At 31.9% G+C, this 15,889-nt stretch overlaps 1 protein-coding gene across 1 annotated transcript; it reads right to left on the bottom strand.

Annotated features, from left to right (window-relative positions):
* Positions 1–1,796: 1,796 nt before the first annotated feature.
* On the bottom strand, positions 1,797–9,091 carry CIPK21 (CBL-interacting protein kinase 21). The gene is made up of 16 exons (XM_089614810.1): positions 9,019–9,091; positions 7,307–7,492; positions 6,809–6,871; positions 6,286–6,357; positions 6,065–6,172; positions 5,877–5,948; positions 5,729–5,782; positions 5,488–5,613; positions 5,305–5,394; positions 4,908–5,033; positions 3,665–3,772; positions 3,448–3,567; positions 2,753–2,818; positions 2,578–2,652; positions 2,343–2,446; positions 1,797–2,215 (listed from the first exon to the last, which is right to left on the bottom strand). The coding sequence occupies exons 2-16, from the start codon at positions 7,475–7,477 to the stop codon at positions 2,176–2,178; spliced, it is 1,395 nt and encodes a 464-aa protein (XP_089470936.1). The 5' UTR covers positions 7,478–7,492; positions 9,019–9,091; the 3' UTR covers positions 1,797–2,175.
* Positions 9,092–15,889: the final 6,798 nt, after the last annotated feature.

Here is a 15,889-nt window from a genome sequence, read left to right on the forward strand (position 1 = left end):
TTACAAAATAATTCGGATTAATTACAAAAAAATTATAAACATGAACACAAACTCTAAAATTAAAAACAATTCATAACAATATACCATAAATCAATAAACAAGTTCAACATAACCTTAATTATCACTAACTAATCAAAAAATTACAAAATAATTCGGATTAATTACAAAAAAATTATAAACATGAACACAAACTCTAAAATTAAAAACAATTCATAACAATATACCATAAATCAATAAACAAGTTCAACATAACCTTAATCATCGCTAATTAATCAAAAAAATACAACATAATTCAGATTAAATACAAAAAAATTACAAACATCAACACAAACTCTACATAAACACTACATTCATGCTCACAACTATCAATTTATACTTAATCTTCAAGAATAATCAAGAAATTTCAAAAATTAAACTCAAAATCATCAAAAAAAATATTTAGGTCGGGAAGCTCACCGGAAAATGAGGACACCGTCGGGATCTGGGCAGAAATGGCCTCCGTCGCGTCGGGAGCCTGGCGGGTTGGCGGGATCCGATCGGGAAGTGGGAAGATTTGGCCTGGGTCGCGGCGGGATCTTGGCGAGCTCAAACCGACACAAATGATAAAAATTTGGGGGAAACCGGGTATTTATACCCGGTTTTTTGTTTTTTTTTTAACTGGACCGGACCGGGAAGTGGGAACCGGATTCCTCACTGGTTCTAGGTCCGGTTCCCCCGGAACCACCGGAAACTTCCGGTTTTTGTGGTTCCAGTGCCGGGGAGTTCAAAAAAGGAGGATACCCGCGGCTGTAGCGTTATAAATATTATTGTTACTCTTGCTTCCATCGGGATAAATCTGACCCCTTCCTCTGTTTCCGCCTATGTATATGAGATATTTTAAAAAGTGAACATCTTTCTTAGTAGCGGGGTCCGGTGAAAGAATAGGAAATGAGATTTCACTATATTTTTTACCAGGAACAGGACCTATCACAAGAATATTTTTTTTAGTGGGGCGATAGCTCTGAAACGACAGATTTCCCATCCCGGCCGGTTCCCGTCCGGTTCCCCCGGGATTTCAATCCCTGATACAGAGTGAGATAGAGGGAGAGGCGTAGGGTTTTAGATATTTTATAAGGTCATTGAACCTGCAGGGTTTTTAGGGTTGAGTTAATATGGGCTTTTAGATATTTTATAAGGTCATTTAATTCTTTCTTTTTTTTTTTTACTATTATTCGAAAACACCTCATAATTCAAAAGTATGACTTGTAGTAGATGAGAGACAATTTATTCGGTACAAAAATACCATTCTTTAATAGTTATTTTAATTCTTTCCATTTAATTAATTCTTTAATAGTTATGACTTCCGCGCTGAAACGCCACCCGTTCTTCCTCATAACCCCATCTTAGTTTGATTTTACTGAAGAAAATTACCAAACTTGTTTAAGGCACATAATTGTAATCACCGACAACAATTAATTTGATTTTACTGAAGAAAACTTACCAGACTTGTTTTTATGTTCTTATATTTCTTGGGTTATATGAATGCAGGTGAAGGGGGCCTGGTTAAAGGACGGCGAAGATGTGGTTAACCATATCGGAAATCACTTTCTTCTATAGTTTGGCTTTGATGAATTGAAGCTTAGTAGGTGAAGGAATGGTGATTAAAGTTTTCGTTCTCTCTCGCATATTGATATTTTTGTTTCTTCAGTCTTATATTGTTGAAGTAAAAAAAGCAATTTAGTCATTGTTACTGAAAGATCTTGCAGGTTAAATCACGAGGGCATGTATAAAAAATATAGTTTCTTTATCGAATACAACAGGATTAGATAAAGTAATAATTAAAATTGATTAAATAAGTGAAAACCTTGAATTAGCCCATGTGCACGTTAGTTCATGAACCGATTCGGACATGCGATTAACTGAATTTGCACTGGTGCTGTCGGTAACTAATTGTAGGTACATTGGTTCACTATATAATGAGAAATCAATTTTGAAACTAAATATATATATATATATATATATATATATATATATAATTGTATATATTTTATGAAGATGTATAGCAAATATTATTCACAACCACTCCTATCCCCCCCCCCCCCTTTCAAAGGATTTCTCTATATGCACAGGTAAAAAGATTGTGGGTAAATTCCGAAAATATATGGTTGGTAAATCTCATAATGTCATACGTAATTACTATGACGATGAATAGCCCTTGGAATTCGTCTCCTGTACACTGCATGCATGTAGGAATTGGATTAAAAAGTTAGCGTAATCTCAAGAAAAATGTGGCTTAAGTATATAAACGAACATATTTATGCAGTATATAAAACCAAAACCAGCTTTGCAGATCATGATATTACTTTTCTATTCCTTTAATTTCGTCGCTGACTTTGACTTTATCCGCCTCTTGTTCTTGTAATTGTTCTGAACTCTCAGCCAATAGACTTGATAAACTATTGCAAAACTGGTTACAAAAAAGATTTTGCGTGTATCATTAAATGTACATATTACTTAATAATTTCTTTTAAGGAATACATATTACTTGTATAAATTGTTCGTTACGCATATACACAAATTTTTAAATATATGTCATACTTGTTTGTAAACCCTAAGCTCTCCTGCAGATTTTGATATGTCTATAACACAACTTGTTGGAGCAACCTCAATCACCTGAAATTTCCACAATAAATTCAAGATTATGTATTGTGTGACTGTAATGACAAGTTTTTTTTCTATTGATTAGCTTGTTATAGGATGGTATTGTTTTTACCTCTGCTGATAATTCCAAATACGATCTTGAGCATCTGGTCATCTTATGCTTTATATGCATTCTCATCTGGCAATATTTTTTAAAAGAAAGGCACGTACAAATTAGTCTCTGAGTCCTGATGTTTTGTTGGGTTAATATATATATATATATATATATATATATATATATATATATATATATATATATATATATATATATATATTATGCTTTTGGCACTAATAGCTCATGAATTTCTGTGATAATTGCACATTAGCTCCTGAATTTAGGACATTTTAGCTTCTCTAAAAATTTCTTTGATATTATAGACGAAAAAAAAAAATCACGTTTTAAGGTGCTATTGTTATGTATATTTTAGCAACATAAATAACTATCTCATAATATAGTGTAAGCAAAAATTAAAAAAAAATGTTGGAAATGTATATTTAAGTAGAGAATTAGTTGTATTACTAAAATACTCATTGAAAAGTATGTGTTACTTTTAATAAAAATGTATATTAAAAAACTTCTTAGAGGGCTAAATATGACAAAAAAAAACTAAAAGAAGTTCAGGGGGTGATTTTTAAAAACGTTTAATGGGAAAGACACAACAATTGCACAAAAAATACCAAAACATATTCATTCTTTAGTGTGAGATTGCAATGTAATGCCAAAAAAAAAAAAAAAAAAAAAAAAAAAAAAAAAAAATGAATACAAACCTTTGCGCTGTTCATTCTCTCTACCGATAGACTCACATCCGTCGCCGCTGTTTCTATTTTCTTAATGGTGTCACTAAATGTGTACTTTGATCCGAGCCTGGTTTTTTGCTTGTTATCATCCTAATATTCACAAGAAAATAAATTGCAATTAATTATTAGACAAAAAAAAAATAATAATAAAAAAAAACAGAATACGAAAAATGTTTTTGAAACTTGCCTCTTCCCGGAAAAGACCAGACAAATCAAGATCGTTTGACATGGCAATCAATTGAAACGCATTTATAAAGCTCGAGGATTTGGGTATATTAGCCTTTCCAAATTTCTCCTGCACAAAAAATAGTTTCTTTAGCTTGTCGTATTCTATTGTAGCTTATGGTCAACTAAAATAGAATAAATTGAGTTATAAATTCAATAATTTAGTCCTTCAGTTGAATTTTTTTCAGTGCTTGAAATGAAATCTCATGGCCGGGTCTTGAAATTAGAGGCATGATTGAAACGCTTTGATTGAAATATTTTAGCTATTTTGGAATATTAAATAACTTTTTTTTTTTTTTCATTACAAAAACATTCCTAGCTACAAACTGATTCTATTTATAACTTGTAAGAAATATTATCAATTTTTTTTTTATTATTCCTAAACTATGACCTCCACACTAGTTTAGAACCAAAATTCAATATATTTAATTTAATCCAAAACTATGACAACCTGGCATTTTTTTGTACAAAAATACCCTCAATAAAACATTCTTTTCTTTTTATTTTTCGTTTTGTTTACTCTCTCTCTCTCTCTCTCTCTCTCTCTCTCTTGGCTAAGAAGGATTTCAAATTTTTCAGTGACTTCGTGCTCAAGAACGATTCTTAGAATTCTGAAAAAAAAAAAAAAAAAAAAAAATAAAAAAAAAAAAAATTGTAAAAAATTTCTGAAAAATCTGGAAAATCGTTGAAAATTTATTGACATCGTTGTCTTTTTTATTGACATCGATGTCAATAAATCTTCAAACGATTCTGGAAAATCCTTTGAAGATTTATTGACATCAATGTCAATAAAAGGCAAAAATGTCAATAAATCTTTAAACGAATTTGCTGATTTTTTTTCCCAGTTTTTCCAGATTTAAAAAAAAAAAAAATATATTCCTGGTGAGCTTCCTCTTCGTCGCGTAGGGTTAGATAATCTTATGGGTTTTGATAACGTGGGTTAGCTTTTTAGAAGAGAAATAAGAGAAAAAAAAAAAAGCAAAGAAAAATGATAAAGTGTAAAAGCATAATTGCACAAAAAATGTGGTAATAGTTTTGAATTATATTAGACATATTGGATTTTGGTCATAAACTAGTGTGGATATCATAGTTTAAAAATAACCCATTTTTTCAGTAGTTTTCGCGATTATTCAAACTTATCTCCACATTTTTTAAAAAAAATCAGATGGCAAAGTAACACAAAATTAACAAAACAAAAATTTTACCTCAGGTGAATTAAACGCTTCAGTAACATCATCAAGGGAGATTCTCTCGTCACTTTCATTTCCATAACTAGGGACATAGTCTTTTTGAAACCATTCATCCTCAATAATCTCATGAATTGTTATTCTCTGTGGCAACGAAAAGAGGCAAGTAAGTTATATGATTCACTATAACCTAAAAATTAAAAAAATTAAAAACTTATTAATAATAAAAACTCAAGAAAACCGAAACAAAAATCATTTCATGTCATCATTATTTTAATTCATTTTAATTTTTTATAACAAAAGTGGTGATTTGATTTCATTTTTAAATGAAGAGACATAAATAGGAAGAAAAAAAAAAAAAAAAAAAAAAAAAAAAAAAAAAAAAGAGAATTTGGATTTATAAAATCATACGTGCCTTTCTAGAATTCGGCTCGAGTATTCTCGTAATCAACTTCTTTTGGCCCTCCGTGAACCATTTCGGGCATTCGTATTTAGCTCTTGCGATCTTGATTTTCAAACACAACCGACCGGTTAATTATAAGCGTAGATTATTTATAAATTTCAAAAATCAAGTAACGTTAATTATAGTCTTACGTACATTTCTGTATAATCCCACGAGGCTGCGATCATCAAATGGGAGATAACCAGAAAGTAACTCGAAAAGGACTACTCCGCATGACCAAATATCAGCTGCAGCGCCATCGTATCCCTTATTCATAAGCAACTATCCAAAAACAAAAACAAAAAAATCGGGAAAAATAATTGTCATTTTTCGCTTTGTAATAGAATTCAAAATGCCAATTCATAATTATTTTATTTAAATGGGAATATTTTCATACCTCGGGGGCGACATAGCTTGGGGAGCCACATGCCGTGGATAGCAAGTCACTAGGCTGAATTTTTAAATTCATCACCATTTTTAGATCGCATTATTCAAAATTGATAAAATTTAGTTATACTGAAGTATTTTTTTATTTTTAAATTTACCTTATGCAACGCGCTCAATCCAAAATCTGATACTTTTAGATTTCCATTGCTGTCCAATAGTAAGTTTTCTGGCTGAACAAGATGTCGAAATCAACATTTAAAATGAAATCGGTATCTCTTGGTATTAAATATCAATTCAAGAAATTCTTAATAAAAAAATTAAAATAAAATATTGAACTTATTCTAACCTTAAGATCTCGATGGTAAACCCTTTTGTTGTGGCAGTGATTGACCGCGTCGATCAGCTGCTGAAACATTTTTCTCACCTCTGATTCGCTCAACCTCTTTGAATAAGACTAGATTTAATTAAAGAAAACAAATTATTAAGAATATATATACTTACTTAAATTTCAAGAAAGTAAATTTGAATTACAAAATTTAGGAGGGAAAAGAAATATTAGTCGCTCACAAGCTTGTCGGTGAGTTGACCACCGCTTATGTATTCCATTACAATGTAGATTTTTGTCTTTGTTCCGAGAACCTGTTTGTAAATATAGATAAATAATGCTCATAATTTAACCATGACTAATAATTTTTCAGCTATAAATTATATTAAATATATAAAGTAGAAGAATCTCATCTACTCACAAAAACACAGTTCAATGAACATTTTTTTTATAGAAAAAATAAGAGGTTTGACCCTAAACATAAATAGTGTTCATTCGTACCGATTTTTATAGAAAAAATAAGAGATTTGACCATAAACATAAATAGTGTTCATTCGTACCGATTTTTTTTTTATCAAAAAGATAAAAATTTCTCATAAAAACTTTAAATTAATTCTTTTCAAACTTAAATATTTATGGACATGTTTTTGTATATTTCTTCCTCTAAACTAAAATATATTACTTATTCCGCAGCGACGCATACTGTTTGTTATATATATATATATATATATATATATATATATATATATATATATATATTTATACCTCGTATATGCGCACGATGTTGGGATGGTTTAGAAGTTTCATTGCTCTTATCTCTCTTTGTACCTAATCAAAACATTCATATAAAATAAAGAATTAAATTACTGTCGGTATATCTCGATGTCATATTAGTATCGAGTTGAAATTCATTTCTCGGTAAAAGAATCAACAAGAAGAGTATCTGTGCGATGTATAACTGAAATTTTTCAATTTACTCGAGAGATAAATATTTTTCAATTAATGTATATTAGAAAAATATTATATATAGATAGATAGGCTTCTAAAAAATGACTACAAATGAACAGATATCATTTATTTTTAAATTATATTATCCCATCAGTAAAATTAGTAACGGCATTACAAATACCTACAAAATACATATCATATCATATTGGTAATGAGAATCTTAGTAAAATTAGAAAAATTAGAGTATTCATATCATATCATATCTCAATCCTCTCAGATAGAACCATATCTTGAGAGAGAGAGAGAGAGATGTACCTGAGCCGTGAGATTGTTTCGGTTGACCATGAGTTTGTCAATGATCTTGACAGCGACACAGTGGTTGTTTGTGGTGTCTAAGCCCAGCTTGACTTTGGCGAACACTCCTTCGCCGATGGTTCGACCGAGTTTGTACTTTCCAACAGTATTGTTGCTTCTCAGGAACCCCATGCTTTCACTCTCACTCTGCAAAAATAATAAAATGAAGAGGAATTTATGCTTATTGACCATCTTGTCTTCTCAAAATTGGTATCTATTTATTTATATATTATATTCCATTTTAGGTGACGCTAGTTTGGCCGGTTGGTGTTTTTAAAACAAACGTGGTCTTTGAATGGAAGATATACCTTCTCATTCTATTTCTCTCTCTATATATGTAGTCAGTTTTCATAATTCAGAATATGATTGTACACAAATTTTACAAATCTACACTAAATACGAAAATAGAGTAGAGTTCCACTACTTAGAACTCTCTTGGAATCGATCAAACTGTAAGCCACTTCATTGGAACGATTCGAGTTTCCATTTTTTTTTTTTTGCCTCGTATATATTTAATGAAAAGAGTTATAATTCAGATTTTTTTAGTGTCCCATTATTATTAATCTTCTTTCTATGGGCTTGATTAAATTCCACTTTATTTCCTTATGATTTTTTATGTTTTAATGTATAGGCATGAATTTGTTAAATGGATGCTAATGTATAAGCTTAATATTTTTTTTTTTTTATTTTGCAACAAAAGAATATTATAATTAACGTACTGACACTTTATGAAATGTCCCATGATAAATATATAATCACACTTTTGTCAAAACTTTCTTGGATTGATAATGGTGATATAGTTAGGATTTAGGTAGACCTTCTTGTCGTCTCAAAGCTGATATTAATGTTAAAATTTGTGTTAAAACTTCAAACGCTAGCTTCTAAAGTATTGTTCTTTTAAGGATTAGTTTGGTTTTGGGTAATCTTTGTCACGTGATAACCACGTGTCTATTTAACGTTACAACGTAACGGAAGGAGAAGTCTTTTTACAGTTTTAAGTCTTTAGGGTAACGGATCAATGATCAATCGTTTTAACAGTCAAGGAAGGGGCAAAATTAATGCGGTCTTAATATTGTTATGAGTTGTATATATTGTTACATTGGTATTTAACTAGGTAAAATTATACAAAATAACTATTTGAAACTAATTGATTAGCAAAATAGCTCAAGTTTCAAATTCTCAGCAACATAACCAAAGTTACGTTGTCAAATTTTTTTACACAAAGATTAAATTTTTTTACAATTAGTATAAGTAATTTATCATTTTCAAAAATATGAATATTATGATTAATTTTGTTTTCTAAATTTGATTACTGCACATGTTGACTATTCCTCTAATTTTAAGCAAACTTTGACTATTTTACGAATTTTACCTTTAAAATATTATAATTAAGTATTTGATCAGTTGTTCCACGAATACATTACGTAAATTCATATGATATATAAAGGTATGCTAATTTTCTAAAATAATAAAAATTTCTATAAAATTAAAATTGATAATTCTAGAAGATAAACTCTTCTATAAAAATAAATATATAACTGCGTATGAACCGTAATGATGCATGGTTGGAGCAAACGGAGATGAATTTTTGCAGTTGAAGAAATTCCATATGAATATACCATATAAGAAAAAGAAAAGCAAAAAAAAAAAAAAAAAAAAACACACACACACACCTGGGTTTTCTTCTGGGCTGCACTGATGCTCTGATATGAAAGAATGTAGAAGAAAAGAACTTTGGCGAATTTATTCGAACGATGGAATTGATGATTAAAAAAAAAGAGAAAAAAAGGCTTTTGAATGAAGATGTGAGTTGTGTAAAATTCTAAATGTAAATGGCTTTCAGGTCGTTCTTGCTGGGATTTGTGTTGGCACTACTTTTTAGAGAAAAGGCTGGGATTTAGGAGTACAGTTTAAATGTATCAAGAAAGAACAAAATATAAATATATTCTCCAAATAAAGAACCCGCGGGCATATATATAATATGCCACGGATACATAATAATCTGAAATATAGAATTTATTGTATTTTTATCGCATTATTGGTAACCAATTATCAATTATATCCTGCACAATATATTTTGCTTGGGTTGAAAAGTTGATTGGCCAAATTAAATATCGATTTTACGTATATCCTATAAATTGAGGTGACTGACTGGTTGGAATTGAGATGTCATTTGTTCTCGCAGTAGAGTAGCTTATACGAATGTTAGTTGGCTCAAGCTCATGTTACATGTGAGACTTTTATTTTATTTTATTTTATAGTCGTTGACAATCACGAGTAATTCGGATGAATTTTTAATTTTTTAAAATGTTTTGTAACATTAGCTTGAGGATGATCAAATCTTGGGCATATATATGTGACAGCGAAATACTAGGCACGAAAGCAAGCTAGGACAGCCATTAGGTCAAAAAAAAAAAAAAGATTTGTTTCTAGTTAATAATATGAATTTTAGTAAAATACTTGGAGTTTTGAAACAAAAACAAATAAACGTTTATGCTCGGTAAACAAAAATAGAAATAAATAAACATTTATGCAAATGTATGGTGGGAAATCAAATTTTAATCTAGGTGCCAGCCTTCACAACAATGGAACATAATAGTCTTTTTTTTTAAGTTTGAGTTATTTAGCCACACTTTTCTAGTTCTTAAATAGACAGCCACTGAGTTTATATTAAGTGTAGATGAGACTGCTAATCTTCCTAAATTTCGTATTATTGAAATAAAATTTGAACAACTAACACATAATATATTAAGAGAGAAAAAAATTTGAGCAATTAAAAAGAAAGATTAACAATTTTTTTTTTTCATATGGCTCCTCGTTATAAAAATTAAACTCAACGAAAAAATTCAAAATTTCTTAAAAAGAAGATGAAAAATGAACACAAACACTAATAATAATACAACAAGATTAGTTGATTACCAGTCTTTTCACGTAACACGAAACACTACATATTATTGACTACATTGTAGGAAACCTTGTCTAATCGAGATCAAACCCAAATAAAACAAACTATATTTATATCTAAGGTTCAGATAGAGTGGATTTAAAAATCACTCTGATCAAAGATTTTGTGGTACAAAAGGTGATTCATGTCTGGATTATGGAAACATATAAATCAGAAAAAAAAAAAAAAAATTAAAATTAAACCTTAGATAAAATTTTCATTGGAAACGATTGATTGATGTTGATGTGCACGGTAGAGATGAGCTCGTAGTGGCGGGCATGACGACAACTTTGAGCTCCGGACGACAACGGCGAAGAGTCAAAGAAGCTCAACATAACAACAGATTTGACAGAAATCAATGAAGACATGGAGAAGAAAAAAATAGATAACACCTCCGTTAGCACAAGAGCCCTCTATTGATTAAAATCACCTAAGTTTCAAGCCTAAAAAATGCAGCGGTACTAAAAAGTTTAAATTTTATTAATTAATTTGGAAAGAGAAGAGAAAACGGTTATGATTTTTTCGGGAGGGGACGAAACAATATCAAGTTGGTAAATCAATTAACAAACATTTACATATAAACATATGTAAATTATATAATATAGATTAAAAAATACGGTTTAACATGTGAATTTAAACCCCACCTCATCTCATATTTCCCTAAGAAAAAAAAAAAAAAAAAAAAAAAAAAAGACAGGTTGGTCCATATTCTAGTCTCCTGTTAGAATTAACTACTACTCCACGAACGCACGATGGTTTTAATTTGTAATTGATCGCTGTCCTCACAATAAAAGAAGAAAAATAAAAGAACTTGTTCAAATTTTGACTTATCCATTATTAAAACACCAAGGCCATACTTTGCTTTCCTATGTTTTAGTCTTTGTCAAGGGCAAGGCACATGGTTCATGCTTCTTTCTTCGGAAGAAATTGTTCGCATGTACTCCGATAATTTAGTTAAACCATGTGAAACACATGGCTTACGTACCCAATGAAAATTACAAGTATCCGGTTTCTTTTCTATAATTTATATTATTTCATCAATCATATTTCGTTGTTTTTTTTTTTTACTCGTATTCTTTTGTTGTCAAATTTTTTTTGTTATATAATCTTTTTCTCTTCGAAAAGGTTCCTCACTTTTCCAATTTCCACAGATGCGATAGAACACTTGATTAAAACAGAAAGTCCATAATATGTTGACTCATAATTAATGTATTAAACATGAATCTGCTAAATAAATAGTTTACAGTTGCGAATTGTTATAGCAGATCCAAGAATCTAAACCATCAATGGCTTTCTTGAACTCTAGACTAGACAGATCGAGTTGGCGATTTGAAAAAGAAATTAAATCAACAGAATGCACACACATCAATTATCCTGGTTCGACAATGTGCCCACTCCGACACTATGTTGAATATGATTACACGATGATCAAGTCTTCCTCTCACAAATTTCACTCACATGCTTTTCCCAAAATGGTTTCAAGTGTTTCCCAATTTGTTCCCATGAGACTCTCAGAGTTGTTCTCTCTTACTCTCAACTAATTGGCCTTAATATATACCCTTAATGACAAAGGGTGGTGTCGGTGGCGATGGTGGCTACGAAATTCGCCAATGATTTGTGTAGTTAGGTTTACTTGGTGGAATTATTTTGGTGCTAGATTAGTTGTTTGCTAATCTTAATTTTCTCGCGGAATGTATATATGCATGTTAAATTTAACGGAATTTTAGAAATTGTAAAAAAATAAATTGGAATGGAGTTGTGATCCAATCGATACTTGTATTATATGTTCATTAATCTAAAATGAGTGAATTAACATTACATAGAATCAATATTCCTACTAGAATGGGCCCAATTTAAAAGAATCATGCCTCCATTCCGACCTCAATATCTCAAACTAAACATGACGTTTATCTCTTGAATGAATATTGGGCAAGATAACATACTATATTGTTATGTGCGGCACCTAAAGCGGTACCTTGAAACCAAAGTTATGGGGAATTACCGAAGCTAAATTTTATAAATGCACAAAATAAATTATGAGTAATTAGTTATAGAAATATATTATGTTGTTACGTTATGAGTTGGCATTATTTTTTAGTGCAAGTTGTTAAGGAAAGATGTCGGTCATCATGCTTCATGATAAGTAGAGACATCTTTCTCTTTGTGCGCAAATTTTATTTCTGGCAAGTTTCTTGTTTTGCCAGATCGTATCGTTGAAGACTTTCCTTGATGATCTTCACGCGTTTATGGATAAGGAAACCCTAGTTTGACTTTCAAACTTATATGACTGTTATAAAAGCCGAGTGCTACCCCCTTAGCAGTGCTTGACGCTTTATCAAAATACTTAGGGTTCCTAGACGTGCATGACTGGCGGATTGGGAGACTTTGTTTTGATAAGAGCGGTGTAATTCTCCAAACATTATTCCAGAAGTCTGAGTGTCTGTGAGATTGGGTTTTGTGATTGCGTGATTGAAGTCTTCACGTGTGTTGACATTGAAGCTGACCAAGCATCGGAGCGTGCTTGAATAGTGGAATTAAAAGGGGTCTCAAATTCAGGGGGAGTCCTTGTTTTGGTAATCACTTGTAGTAATAGTTCTAAGGCATTGATTATGGTGTTGTTCATATAAAACCATTGTTCGTACTATTGATTACTTGATGGTGAAATCTTTTCCACTGGCTGAGAGCCCCTAGATGTAGGTGACGTTGCACTGAACTGGGTAAACATATTGTGTTCATTTACTTTATGCACTGTCTATTTTATTATCCATTATCTGCATTAGAGCAAGTTGTCAAACACATTGTCTCTACATTGTGTGCGACATCTTGCCTCTCTCTCTAAACAAATTTCATATTAGACAAATAAAAGAAAAAGGAGTAACAATAGATTAATAAGTTGAGGGACATAGGCTTCCTACTTATAACATGACTCCGTCCCTTGGGTATACCTATTTTTATGCATATATTATATTTTCTCTATTGTGTAGTTGACGATAATCACATGGGCTCAAGATCGACTAAACCATCGATCCAAATTTGACAGCAAAAAGCTAAACTATATAGTAAAAATGCAGTAGATGATTTAATTGCATTTACGCTTTCTATAACTATATTATAATATGTTGCTATTTTAGTAGTATCGGTATTATTTTTGCATCAACACTTTAAAGGAACGTGGTTCAATTTATGAACGGACTCTATGATCGCACGTTGATCAAAACGTGAAAGCTTATATGGATAGCATCCTCGATAGTCGAAGGGCGATTGACAGTCATTTCTTCATTAAATCTGGATTCATGCCAAAGTCTGTTTTCCAAGGTTGTCGACATTGGAAATATTACTATTGATGCTCTTTTAACGAGTCCTTCAAGGACTCCGGATCCGCATGATGTGTATTCCGCAGATCCATTGTGGTGGATTCGTCCTCAACAAACTTGGAAAAATGTTCTTGAAAGGTAGCCTATAATTCCATAAAGTTATCAATCTACCGAGTTTTAAGAATCACTTAAGTGCATTCTCCACAAGATTTTCGGCAAACAACTAAAAGTAGTCTGCCTCATTCTCGTCCTCGCTGAGTTACTCGTGTCATTCAAATCCAGAAAGCAGCATATGGGCCTTCAGGTTAGTGGTTCCTCCATATAGTGGGAGTTTCACTTTTCCTACATCGCAAACGCATACCCTTGTTTTCTCTCTGTAAATGGATCTTCGTAGTCTCTCCGGCGAGGTTGTCGCTATGTTGATCCAAACTCACGAAAACAATGAAACTTAGTGTTGAAGAAGTCAAGTTAACTCATGCCCGATCTTGTTGGAGAATGGAGATAGTCCCTGATGCGGAACGGGGTGACGATCGCCTGATAATTGGACTCCAGTCAAATTGAATTATTGACCCCGGTCGTTTGGGATCGTGGAACAAAACTGCTATCAATGATTGATCGCAATGGGATCTCGAATGGCTCGGTTATATTCTTCTTGTTGGTTAGCCTACTAGAGCATGCCATTCAACAACATTTTAAACTCATAAGAGACTTCGGACTTCGTCTCAATATGGCTATAAGAGGTGATCATTTCAGTTTTTGAGTCGAGCTTAAATCGATTCTTCAAGAGTAGTTTCCACCATATGGCTACAAAAATCCGGCCTCAAAATCACGAAATATTGATGAGTGAAGTTGTCATTTTAGATTCATTTTTGTGGATCTCAATAACTCGTTGTGTGAGTTTAAAATATAAGCACGCTTAAATAATTATACAAAATGGACGATAAATGAAATTTAAATATAATGTGAAAGCAAATTGACAATAATAATGATTTTATTATTGAGTAATTATGAATACAGTCGTGTCGAGTTCAACAAATCTTATAAGGAAAAAAGTCAAACTCGGAGAATTTTAACAATGCTCCTAAGGAAAAATTGTCTCCATTTCTTTTGAAGAGAAATGAATTTACAGGGAGCCAAAGTTTGTGATCTTCGGGGTATACTTGTCGATCTATTTTCCTCGTTCTCATCTTGTCATGACGCATGCTTTATTAGGTTTGGAAGATGGGAGACAACTTGATGAAGATAGTCTGAGTGTTCAAGTGAAGGATGAGTTCTATGGGGGACATGGAGTCTCTATCGATTGTGAAATTACTTTAACGCTGTGATAGATGGTTATACAACTAAGTTGTTGTGACTACTTATTGAACAACTAATTGATTTTAACCGGATTAATCTGAATTAACAATCAATCAAAATATTAACTGAAAGCAATAAGGACACACAAGATAGGTAACCATGATCGGTGAAAACCACATACTCGGGGAGACTGATACGTCCGGGGTGAAAAACAATCCGCTAAACGAATAGTCAAATATACATGAATATTAAGTTTGACAAAACTCTCATTCGCAAACACCTTCGTCTTTGACTCCTTCTCTGGATTCTTGCAAATCCGAACTCCTCTCAAATTTGAGACTCCTTTTCACTTTCACCCAATCTTCTCCCGAAGATTGACAAGCACGTCAATGTAAAAACACACGCTCTCACATACTCAGTACGATGGTACAAAAGTTGCAAGTTTCTTTGAGCTCGGTATTGATGATGATCTCCAAAATAGAGTGACGAACTCAAAGTTATGGCTCCATGAGTTTTACCGAACAAAAAAGTGAAGTCGCTCAAACAAACCCTAAGTGGATTTATACGATTGACTTCCTATCTCTCGCGGAATCTAATAAATCGGATTTTCCAAATACAATCTTATATTCCGTGAAAATCTGAACCAAACAAAGTGTTTAGTTACCCTTTTTCGTGGGAGGAAAAAGACATAAGTACCCCCGATATCTTTAAGTAGCTTGAACAACTTCTTGAAGTTTTGACTTGAACAACTGTTACAATTTGTTTTGCCAAACACAAAACTATGTCACAGAGGATCCAACAGATTGTTTGGTTTGAATGGACTGAGCTCTAATGAATTAAACTTTATGTTGGTGCTCCCTTAACGACAAGAAATAAGTTGGTTAAAGGTCATAACATTGCGTTAATTGAACTGGGTTAAATCATCGTGGATCACTGAGGTCGAACTCAACCATGGGCGTGTGGCAGAGATCTTGGGCTTCTGACCCGATA

Source organism: Urtica dioica, chromosome 5, assembly GCF_054948205.1.
Source record: "Urtica dioica subsp. dioica isolate 48M chromosome 5, U.dioica_male_clone48M_v1_H2, whole genome shotgun sequence".
Lineage (NCBI taxonomy): Eukaryota > Viridiplantae > Streptophyta > Magnoliopsida > Rosales > Urticaceae > Urtica > Urtica dioica.